Raw genomic sequence first — 11558 nt, 5'->3', positions numbered from 1 at the left:
GCTGCAGCGTTTCTCATTGGCTGGGCTGTGGGATTTCTCATTGGCTGAGCTGTGTGTTTCTCATTGGCTGGGCTGTAGGATTTCTCATTGGCTGAACTGTGTGTTTCTCATTGGCTGGGCTGCAGCGTTTCTCATATTGGCTGAGCTGTGTGTTTCTCATTGGCTGAGCTGTGCGTTTCTGATTGGCTGGGCTGTTGCTGGGTGGGGAGAGAAGTCTTCCTTTTGTAGTAAAGTAGTTGTACTTCCTGTCCGAGATGCAAGCCTAGGTCTCTTCCTGGTTGGAGTAATTGACAATGTGTGATGGGTAAGAGTCCTCCCTGTAGGCCTCCCTTAGGACAGCTTCATTAAGGTTTCTTTTATTCATTTTCACACTGCAGGCAGCCCAGCGCCTCTCTCCTGCATCATGCTAAGCAAGGGAATCCAGACAAAGAGTACGTGATGTCTGCATGTGCGTGCATGCATGCCTGCATGTGTGTGTTGAGAAGGTAGGAGCCACCTTTCCTGGTTCCGAATCTTGGCTCTGCAACATAGGAGCTGTGTGATCTTGGGAAATGGCTCCCTCACTCTGTGCCTCAGTTTGCTTGCCTCTCAAGTGGGGAGAATGGGGTTCTTCCTCGGAAGGTGCCGTATGGACAGATGAGTTAGTGTGGGTGAAGCATGTGGAACAGTGTCCAGTGCACAGTCAGTTCATAGAAGTGCCGGTTGCTGTTGTTAATATCTTACAAAAACGCTTGATTGCCACCTCATCTGGAGCGTCTCTCTGTGTCCTTACACAGGGACATGTTGTAACCTGTAGGACACTCTTGCTGGCACTCATGGTCAGATGCACCTTCATTAATGCACCTGCCCCACAGCTGGGCTCATAGGTGGTTCCCGCTTCTCACCATCTGTACGGCTCTGAGGCCGTAGAAATCCTGGCAGCAGATTCGGCATCACCTCCTCTGGCTAGACTCGCAGATGCACACACAGCATAAGGCTCTCAAGATATTTTACCAACTCGGTCCAGAAAGATTTGGAGGAGTGGCTGTTGCCCTTGCTGACTCCGCTCATTGTCTTTTTCTTTTATTCGTTGCCCTGTTGACGAGGGGAAGACTCGCACTGGCTGGATTTAGCATTTCTTCAATCCTGTGGGGCAAGCATCCGTTCACGTCTGTTGGCCACTTGCATCTCTTTTGTGAATTGCTTGTGTGTCTCTTTTTGTGATTGTTTTATTTGGATGTTCGACTTTTCCTGCTGTGTAAGGTCTCTCTAAATTCAGGGTGCAGGACCTTTGTCCTCTGTCTTCCAAATGTCTGTTCTTCATTTTTCATCTGAGTTGATGCTTCTCAGTTATCAAGGAGTAACAACAAGTGTTGCTTTGACCTTTCACGAATCACGCCTGTCTGTCCCCCTCGTTTTTCTCGGTCCTGCCTTTGGGGCTGTGCTGGCATGGTGGCTGTGTATTTGCTTTGGTTGTCTTGTGATGCATGTTTCTTTTTCAGTACCATGGTCTTCAGAGCATCCGGAGTTCACTTAATGTAGGGATGAGCTCCATGTTTGTCCCCAGGACACCGGCCATGCGGACAGCACGCCACTCCCCGGTGGTCTGGGTGGCCTTGTGACCTTCTCCAGAGCAACATGTGGCGGTTGGGGCACTGGCGCCCACCCCAGCTAGGGGCTGCAGCCCAGCCACTGCCCTCCAGGTGGGATCCTCAGCCGTCTCTCCTCTCTCCCTCCCTAGGCACGTGCGCACAAGTGCAGCCGCCCCCGCGGGGCACGCTCCAGCTCCTTCGTGGTGATGGCGCTTCTGTGGGGACTGTCATCGTGTTCCACTGCCCCTCAGGCCACCAGATGGTGGGGTCCGGCCTCCTCACCTGTACCTGGAAGGGGAGCATTGCTGAGTGGTCTTCAGGGACCCCTGTGTGCAAGGGTGAGACCCGTTCCCCTGAGCCGCCCCCAGCTCAGCAGCTGCCCTGGGGCTGCCAATTCTGTCGCATGGACAGCGTGGGTGTCCATGGTGGAGGCGTGGCGCGTGGCCAGTCCTAGCTGGGCAGCTGTGTAGGGTCCTGATTCTGGGGCTGATGGCCGGACAGTGGCTGGTGGCCCTTGGCTCCATGTCTGCAGTGTGGACTTACATCCTAGCAGGTGGCCAGAACCCCAGCTCTGCCACTGACAGGGCCTGTCACCTCTGAGAGGTGACTTGTGCTCTCTGAGCTAGCACTTTGTCACCTGCGGGGTGGGAAGGTACACTCATGTGTTCATTCATTCTTTCTTGCGTGCATATGGCAAATTAATAGGATATTCCATGTGCCAAGAATTCTAGAACTGGGGACACTAAGGGCCAGGATGTGCCCACCCTGGGGCCTCAGTCAGGGGAAGAGATGGTTTTCTCATGTCTGTTGTATGGGGTGTTAAAGGATAATACCCAGCATAGTGTTTTCCAAGTTGAGGCCATGTGTATTGTGTTAATCTGTGTTGTGCACTAAAAATGGCTCTGTAGTCAAAACAGTTTGGAAAAGGCTGGGTTAATAGGCTACAGGACTTCTCAGAGGCTTTAAAACACTCACGTGTTGGGTGAGTCTCTGAGAAAGATGGTGTCCATCAGGATTCCATTCCGAGAGACATAAAACCCAAGATAACAGGGTTTGGCCGAGATGGAGCTTTCTCTTGCCCTTGGCCCTCAGGTGGGCAGTCCTAGGCTCACATGGCTCGGATGGCTGGTCCCATTGTGGGAACCCAGGCCCCTTCTGTGTTGTGGCTCTGTTGGGCATGACCTCAACTGCGTGATCCAGGATGGCAGCAACTGTGTCCTAGGCAGTAATTCTGCGTGAGGGTCAGGGCAAGGAAGCCTTTCAGACGTTGTCCCACTCCCCTTCCCCTTGTCCACCACTGGACAGAACATAGTAGTCATATGACCACAGGCAGCTTTAAGGGAGGCTGGGAGATGTAGTCTTCATTCTGAATGGCTGGTGTCCAGCCAGGGCAGGGGACGGGGCACCGGGGGATGTGAGCCGTCCGGCACGGGGGAGAGTATGCAGCGTTGCTCAAATCAGGATCCCAGGCCTTGTTTTTCCAGAATGTCCTTTAGAAGCTGATAGAACCACTTCTTGGTGCATGGCTGATGTCACATGGTTGATATGTGGTGAAGGCCCTTTAACCCCAAACATGGGCATTGTACTTGCCTTCGTGCCTTCCTGGAAAGTGACCTGAGAATACATGTAGGCCCCTGAAGGGTTTTGCCAGCTTAGAGCATTGTGACAACAGACCATGGGCCATCTTCTGTCATCTGGTCTCAGAGCCCCAGGCCAAAGTGGGTGGGAACCAGGGGGGCCATCACTGAACTCCGTGTCAGAGCTTCTCCCATTGTGCCACCATGAAGTCCTACACACCCTCCAAAACCCTGCTCAGACACCCCTCCTTTGGGGGCAGTCTTCCCTGACAGCTCCACCCCTACAACAGTTTGCACAGACCTTCACCTTAGCCACCAGTGCCTCCCTGCCTCCCCTACGGGATGGGGCTCGCTGAGGGTGGGCTGGGCCTGTCCACCGCTGGGCCCAGCAGGTCTGGGTGAGCTGCTCCCAGGAGCTGGTCATGTCTCCCTCACAGCCGTGCCTCCCTCCGAGACCTTCGGCTTCAGGGTGGCTGTGATTGCCTCCATCGTCAGCAGTGCCATCATCCTGCTCATGTCCATGGCCTTCCTCACTTGCTGCCTCCTGAAGTGCGTGAAGAGGAGTGAGCAGCGGCGCTCAGACAGGTGCAGCAGCCTGGGCCGCTCTGGGCCTCCCGAGGGCATTGGGGACGCATGGAGTGGGGCTTCCGGGGACTTGGCATCTTGCTGCTCATGGGGAACTGTGGCCTGGAGGGCACATGGGCACGTGGCCTTCACTGAGCCGGGACGTGGGGACGTGGCTTGTGCCATCCTGCCGCCTGTCCACTGTGCAGCCTGCGCCCTGCAGTGGGGCATGCGAGCCGGCCAGCGGGTCGACTGCAGCCCTCAGGCCGGGTCTGGCCCACGTTCCACTTCTTTTTCACTGAAATGTATCCTTTCTTTGTAACTTTTAATTGTGGCAAAATATTTATAACACAAAAGTTACCTTTTGACCACCTTTGTGTACATTCCGGGGGCATCAGTTACCCTCGCGGTGCTGTGCCACCATTGGCACGTCCATCGCCAGACCTTCCCCGTCCGTCTCTGTAAGCAGACTGTCCTGGCACTGACTGATCGCCCCGCCCCATGGCGGCAGAGCGGTGTAGTTGTGACAGGGACTGTATGGCCCTAAATTACGGGCAGCCGGCCTTGCAGGGGCCGCGGCCATGTCCTGGAGACAGGCCCCTGACCGTCTTACCCGTCTCTCCCCAGGGCGGCCCAGCTGTGGCTCCAGCTGAGAGAGGGGGACTTGGAGACCGTGCAGCCCGCCTACCTCGGTCTCAAGGGCCTGAGAAACAACGGCGGTGGTGGCGGGGAGCTGGGGAGCCGGCATGGCCAGGCGCACGACAACCACAGCTTCACCACGTGGGCATGGGCCTGGAGGCAGGGGGGAGGGGGGCGGGGGCGAGGGCCACCCTGGCTCGGTCAGGACACCGGGCCTGAGAACCAGGACCCGGGGGTGCCACCGCCCCACGTGCTGTCCAGGCTCACTGGGACCTCAGCCACCATCCCTAAGATGGGGGCTGGTTGTCCTTCTGGCCCTGGTCCAGACCCCACACCCCAGCGCCTGGCGCTGACCCCACCCATGCCCTGTCTTGAGAATTCAACCCTGCAGAGAAGGCGAAGCTTCTGCACAGGAGTACTCCCTTCGCCAGGACTGGCCAGGGCTCCAGGGCGTGGGTCTGCACCTCTCCTTCCCCCTCCCTCTGGCCTTTGGGAGCAGAGACTAGGTGGATGGGGTGGGACCAGCGTCTGAACAGCCTGGAGAATGGGTTGGTGTGTGTTTGGAGGGTTCGGGGGCCACAGGGAACTGAAGGGGGTAGAAGGGGGTGGTCTGGCCCCAGACTGCAGAGGACCGCCCAGCCGGAGCAGAAGTATGCCAAGGACGTGCCTGGCCTTGTCCCTTCTCTGCCTGGGCATCCTGGCCGGCCGGGCAGCCTGGCCCTTGGTTTGCCTACCCTCTGAAGAAGCCCTTCCCCAGCACAGCTCCAGGAGGCCCTTCCCGCCCTTGCAAGGCAGGCATGCTGCTCCTTGGACCACCTCCTCGTGTGGGGAAAGGGCCTCTTCAGGCTCAGGGCAGCTCCAGCGGGAGAAGCGGGCTCCCCAGCCTCGGGTCAGCTATCTGCCCAGGCCCAGTGAAGGCTGGGGCCTGGGTGCTCAGCACGGGATGGAGTTGGGGTTAAACAGGGTCCTTGTTCTTCCCCCAGCTCACACCTCCTCTCTCTGCAGAGACATCAGTGAGGGCACCAGAGAGCTGGCCGGCGTGGCCTGTGGCGTGGACAAGGACCCCTGGGCCCCCAGTGGCCCCACTGACTCACCCTACACCCAGGTGGTGGTGCACACGGTGTACCCAGGGCAGAGGCTGCCTGCCTCCAGGCCCACCTCAAGGATGCCCAGACAGCCCGCCACCTACATCCCAGGGTGACTGAAGCCGAGGCCGGAGCTTGCCCTGCACAATGGAGGGCCACACCAGCCCCACCAGCCCCACCAGCCCCACCAGCCTGCTGCCTGCATCTCGACATGTCTCCAGCTCCAGATGGGTCAGTGAAAGCAGCTTCCGGGTTTAGGGATCCCACCGGGTGCCGAGCTGGGACCCCGGCTGGGATGCCCTGTCCCGAGGGAGCCCAGCTGTAGCAGTTTTTATAGGCAGGCTTGAAGCCGGTGAGGGTCACAGAACCGCTGCCCTCCCTCTGCCCAGGCTCCTTTCCAGATGCTGGGGACGTTTTAAGCGCATCTAGTTTTGCATAGCGAGGGGGAAGGCCACCAACTCCTCCGCAGCGGTCGCAGCTGCCGCCTCGCCCCCTCCCCGGCCCGCCCTCCCGGGGCTGCTGCCTGTGCGCAGGGACCCAGCGGGGTGCCGCACCCTCTCTCTGGAAGTTGTGGTAAGGGGTGTGACATACGCAGTAATTTTTCTAATCCTGAAAAATACAAAGGTAAAAATCACCATCTCGATTTTTAATCCCTGAGAAAGCAAACCTCAAGCATAGGGAGCGGCGTGAACTGGAGTCCGGTGTGACCTCCGTGCCCAGCCGGCTGGGCGGGTCTCCTGGGCCCCGCGTGGCGCCCGCGCAGCTGCCGGCTGGCCCTGGGTCACCCCGGCGCCGCTCGCACGCTGCTGCCGCGGGGACCGCGTGGGCGGGGCCGCCTCGCGCCCGGCAGCTGGAGCCCCACATGGACTACGCGCTGGGGCCCCGCCGCCGGGTCCCGCTCGACGAGGGCAGGCAGCCGGGCGCGGCTCCCGGGGGCGCCAGGCATGGAGGCCCCTCCACGGCCGCCACAGCCCCGACCCGGCCCCTGGTGGACGCAGGAAGATGGAAAGCGGCCAGTCTCTTTCCCCAGCTCCGCTCCGCGAGGGAGCGCTGGCGGGAGCCCGGGCAGGACGCCGTGTGCCCGCGACCCCATCCCCCGCGGGCGCCCCTGTGTCCCCGTGTCCCCGCGGTGCCCCACCACCGGCGCCCCTGTGTCCCCATGTCCCTGTGTCCCCGCGGTGCCCCACCGCCGGCGCCCCTGTGTCCCCATGTCCCTGTGCCCGCGACCCCCGCCAGCGCCCGTGTGTTCTCAGCCTCCCCCCCCGCCCCCCCCACCGCCGGCGCCCGTGTGGACGCCCAGCGGGTACGCTCTAGACGTCTGCACCTGCCGGCGCGCAGCTTGTGTGCTGCGTCTAAAACGGTCTCGGGGCTGTTCTGGAGCCACATCCACCTCGTCCGCATGGCTGAGGGCAGCCTCCAGGCCGCACCCTCTGTGTCTCCCTCACCAGCGGAGCCCACGTCAGTCCTCCCTCCAGCTCCCTGCGATTTGGGGTGCGATTTTGGGGTGCGACCTGTCTGGCCACTGAGGATCATCGCTGAGGTCTGCCCTCTGACTTTCCCTGCTTCCTGCCTGGACGCCCCGCAGCCACATTGGGGCTGCGAGGAGGGGAGCCTGGTGAAGAAGAGCTAGCCGTCCTGAAGGAGCCTGTGCTGCCCCCTGAAGCCACCTCTGTCATGTTTTCCCCTCACTTACAAACACGTCCTGATACAGGGTATGCAGAGCAGTCGCCTGTCCCGTGATTTGCATGGGAAGCCCCCACTGAGGGACGCGTGGGTGGTTCCACGTTTTCGGCTGTTACCTTTTTCTGTTCTGGGATGCTGTTCGACAGCGTGGGTTCTGGAGTGGGGTCGTGAGGCCCGAGGGTGTGTGTGGTGCTTGCTTTGGCACACGGAGGTTTTCACCTCGTGCTCCTTGGGGGATGCAGTGGGACCGGGGTGGGCAAGCTCAGACCCAGCCCCAGCCAGAGCAGCAGGGAGTTCACATGCTGGGTCACAGCGGACTCAGGCTCCCCCCAGCTTTTTCAGGAGTGGCAAGTGGTGCCCCTTGCCAGGTGCCTCTGAGGGTCCTGTGGGCTCAGCTGTGGGGGCTGGCGGGGTCTGCCGCCCTGATCCTGCGGAGGGTGACATCAATGCACACTGATGCTGTCAGGCTCTGCTGGCTCCTTCCAGGGCCTCAGCAGCTCTGCAGCGGTTGGTGCTGACAGGAAAAGGCTCGCAGTTCTTGGCTACGCTCTAGCCCCCCCAGGCACTCTCAACTCCTAGCCCTTGTCCAGATGAGGTGATGACAGGCTTGTCACGAAGGCTTGCAAAGGGAGGTGGGTTTTATCCCTGGTGCCTGACCCTGGGCTACTGGAGCAGAGGACAGGAGGGTTGGGGGGAGGTGGTGAAGGGTGGGCAGCCCCACCCACTCCAGCTCCCTGCAGCTGAGAGTTACAGAGGTGGGTGTCCAGACGGCCGTGAGGGGGCTGCAGGGCAGAGGGGCAGGAGGGAAAGGACATGGTGCCCAGCTGGAGAGGGTGCAGCCTGGATAGCAGAGCCGTCTCCCAGGAGAGCTGGGGGCGGGAGGCCTCGGCAGTGTATCCTGCTGCACCCCGGTCTATCTGTGCTGCGGTCCGGGGAGCTCAGCTGGAGTGGGAGCCATCCCGGCCAAGCAGGGAGGAGAGAGCTGTGACCTCCCACAGGCATTTCAGAGCAGAGGGGCTTCACCCAGCCCTAGAGGGGGAGGGAGGGGACCTGGGCCTGGATCCCCTCTAAAATCAGTTCCAACTCGTACTGGGAAGAGAGAAGAGTAAAGCTTTTCTTGCTGTTTCTCAAAACCCCAAGCTCACTCCCACCAGGGGTCCTAGCACCTGCTGTTCCCTTGCCGGCCACACGGCTCCCTCCCACTCAGGTTCACCCCTGCTGTTGTCCTCACAGCATCCAGCAAGGCCGGGTTATGCTGCGGAAACACACGACCCCTGTCTCCGTCAGCTCAGGCTGGGCAGCCCAAACAGCAGAGACTTATATCCCACAGTTCTTGAGGCTGGGAGTCTGAGATCCAGGTGCTGGCCGATTTGGTTTGTGGTGCCGGCTCTCGCCCTGGCTTGCAGGTGGCTACCACCTCACTGTGCCTTGCGGGCCTTTTCTCAGTGTGCGTGCAGAGAGGGTGGCAAGCCTGAGTGTGCTGTCTCCTTATGAGGACACTAATGCCGTGGGATCAGGGCCCACCCTCACGCCTCATTTCACCTCCTTACTCCCTTAGACACCCATCTCCAAAGGCCACACAGCGGGTAGGGCTTCAATACATGGATTTTGGGGGGACACATTCAGTCTATAAGAACCCCCCAAGTCGCAGGGTCTCCAACAGCCTCGTCTATTCGTTGCTCACACTGTGGGTCCAGAGCAATCCTCAGTCTCCAGGAAGGGGAGGGGCGCTGAGTGTCCTGTACCAGGGATGCAGTGGTCTGGCCTGGTGGGGACGCTCCTCACTTGTGTGCATGACATGTCAACCAGACCAACCTCACAGGCCAGGAGGGTGACCCCCATGTGCGAGAGGAGAGGGGACAGCTCATGTCCCATGCCATCCTTCTCGTCACCCACGTCCTCTGAGGCCTGTGTCAGCTCTTTCACAGATGGTGCTGGCGAGGCCCGTGGTTTTCAGTTGCTTTGACAGCTAAGTCATCAGAGAAACACCGGTCAGCCCTAAATACTGGAGCCATGCTTTTCTTGTCCCCAGAAGTGGCTGAGCAGAATCAGGCCAAGATGTCACAGAGGGGACCTCATTACCAGGCAGAACATCCCAGTTGGGGGTAGTGGTTGGGAAAAAACTGGGCCTCATGAGTGGATTCCTCAACAATTTGGTTACTTATGTGTCCCTTTCCCACTGCTGAAGAGTGAGTCACCCCAAAACTCATTGGCTTAAAACTGCGGCTGCCATGTTGTCGCTCTCCCTCCTGGTTCTGTGGGTTCTTGCTAGGGCATCTCCCCTGAGACTGCAGTTAGCAGAGGCCAGGCTGGAATCTTCTAGAGGCCTCTCCACCCACATGTGTGGCAGCTCACGCTAGTTGTCCTGGACTTCAGCTGGGGCTCTTGGTGGAAACACCACATGTGGCCTGAGTCCTTTCTGCCTGGTGGCTGGGATTCAAGAGTAAGGGTCCCAAGAAACAGGAAGAGGGGCTTCCTAAGGCCTGAGCCCAGAACAATCCCTTGTTGGCTGAGCAGTGGAGACTGAAATGTGTCAGACTTCTGAACTCAGCATGCCAGAGAACTCCTGACTCTCCCTCCCTCCCCCCACCCCCAGGCCAAGAACCCGGAGTCTACTTTCTCTTGGACCTCACATCCCATCCCACAGCAAGTCCTTTTGGCTCAACCTCAGAATCCATCCGGAACCCACCCCATCTTCCCTCCTCCACAACCACCCCTCTGGTTCCAGCCTCCCCTCTGCTCACCTGGATCTCTGCAGGAATCTCCTGGTCTCCTCCTAGCCCCACTGCCTCCTCTCAAGCCCCCCAACCCCCACCAAGTGACTTGCCACACAGCTACCAGAGGGTTGCTTTTTTAAAAAAAAAATTGTAATTGTGGTAAAATATACATAACATAAAATTTAACATCTTAACCATTTTGAAGGGTACAGTTCAGTGGCATTAAGTACATTCATACCATTGTGCAACCGTCACCACCATCCATCTCCAGGACTTTTTCATCTTCCCAAAATGAAACCCTGTCCCCATTAAACAGTAACTCCCCATTTTTCCCACCCCCCAGCCCCTGGCACCTATGATGCTACTTTCTGTCTATGAATTTGCCTCCTCTAGGTCCGTCATATAGGTGGAATCTACGGTATTTGTCCTTTTGTGACTGGCTCATTTCACTTGGTCTTTTGTGTTCTGAGCACCCAGTTTCCAACGTGTGGAGTGGGGGCTTCCCCACACATCCAACAAGGTATTCTCAGACACCAGCTGGAGGTCCTACAATTCAACTCAATTCTGACACTATCTACCCAGAGATGGCATCAGATCCCACAGGTTAAGGGTTCAGTCCACAAGATTGTCCCCCCTCCCAATTTAGACGCCAGTTGCAAGTCCAGGTTCTCACCTGTGCCTCTGACCGACTGGCTATAAATCAGAGGTTCCCAAGACCCTCTCTTCAGGTTCAATTAATTTGCTAGAGTGGCTAATGGAACTCAGTTTACTGACTAGATCACCAAGTTATTGTAAAAGGACATAACTCAGGAACAGCCAGATGGAAGAGATGCATAAGCCAAGGTAGGCACACCACTGTCTCCAAATCTGCACGTGTTCACCAACCTGGAAGCTCTCCAAGCCCCATCCTTTTGGGGTTTTTATGGAGGCCTCAGTACATGGGCATGCTTCATTAAGGCCTTGGCCATTGGTGATCAATTCCCCCGAGCCCCTGTCGCCTCCCCAGAGGTCAGGGGTTGGGGCTGAAACGTCCAACCCTCCAGTTATAGGGTTGGTTCTCGCGGCAACCAGCCCTCATCTTAGGTGACCTAGGAGCATTCCAAAAGTCTCCTCGTTAACACAACAAAGGACACCTTCAGTTGCCTACCAGCCGGTTACACCTTCCCAAGGCCCCCATGTGTACACGCACATACATGTATGCAATTGTGGAAATTAATAAAAGGAACCTCAACTAAATCGGAGTCAGGAAGGCCTGCAAGGGGAGCTCTCACGCCCTATCACACATGGTCAATTACACCAAACAGGAAGAGACAGAGGCTTGCAACTCGGACAGGAAGTACTACTACTTTCCTGCTGAAGGGAGCCTTCTCTTCCCACCCGGCAACAGCCCAGCCAATGAGAAGCCGCTGGCCCCCTGATCTGTTACTCCCCGCCAATGGCCTTTCCTTTAGGACGGCCCAGCCCTGCTCCCCCTTTCCTCTATAAAGGCAGCTCTCCTGCTTTGTCTGGATTTGTCTCTGGTCTGCCAGAGCATGCACATCCTGAATTGCAATTCTTTGGGCTATTCCCGAATAAACTCGTTTTGAGATAAAGTAACAGGCAGATTTGCTTTTTAAGTTGACAGGCCCCTGGGGAGTGGAGCGTTCCTGTGCTGTCCGAAAGTGAACCCAGAGCTTGAGCCCCAGTCCAGGTCCCAGCATCTCAGATCAGAGCTGGCGAGTG

The 11558-nt window shown here is 58.2% G+C and overlaps 1 protein-coding gene and 1 long non-coding RNA gene across 4 annotated transcripts in view; both read left to right on the top strand.

Annotated features, from left to right (window-relative positions):
- LOC124233915 (sushi domain-containing protein 3-like) overlaps positions 1–6070 on the top strand; it is a 17232-nt gene extending 11162 nt beyond the window's left edge. For 2 of the 3 annotated variants that reach the window (XM_046651211.1, XM_046651210.1), the window contains 5 exons: positions 378–431; positions 1721–1909; positions 3586–3733; positions 4340–4492; positions 5357–6070. In XM_046651211.1, the coding sequence (XP_046507167.1) occupies positions 378–431; positions 1721–1909; positions 3586–3733; positions 4340–4492; positions 5357–5552 (740 nt within the window). In that variant the 3' untranslated portion in view covers positions 5553–6070. The remainder of the gene's footprint in view (positions 1–377; positions 432–1720; positions 1910–3585; positions 3734–4339; positions 4493–5356) is intronic. The other variant, XM_046651212.1, reaches the window with a different exon arrangement.
- A 338-nt stretch (positions 6071–6408) lies between these two features.
- Positions 6409–9823, top strand: LOC124233917 (uncharacterized). The gene is made up of 2 exons (XR_006887183.1): positions 6409–7148; positions 9716–9823. It is a non-coding gene; the product is annotated as an uncharacterized LOC124233917 (long non-coding RNA).
- Positions 9824–11558: the final 1735 nt, after the last annotated feature.

This window comes from Equus quagga, unplaced genomic scaffold (assembly GCF_021613505.1).
Source record: "Equus quagga isolate Etosha38 unplaced genomic scaffold, UCLA_HA_Equagga_1.0 270_RagTag, whole genome shotgun sequence".
NCBI classification, from domain to species: domain Eukaryota; kingdom Metazoa; phylum Chordata; class Mammalia; order Perissodactyla; family Equidae; genus Equus; species Equus quagga.
The sequence above is the reverse complement of the archived record's forward strand: the minus strand, read 5'-3'. Positions and strand labels throughout refer to the sequence as shown.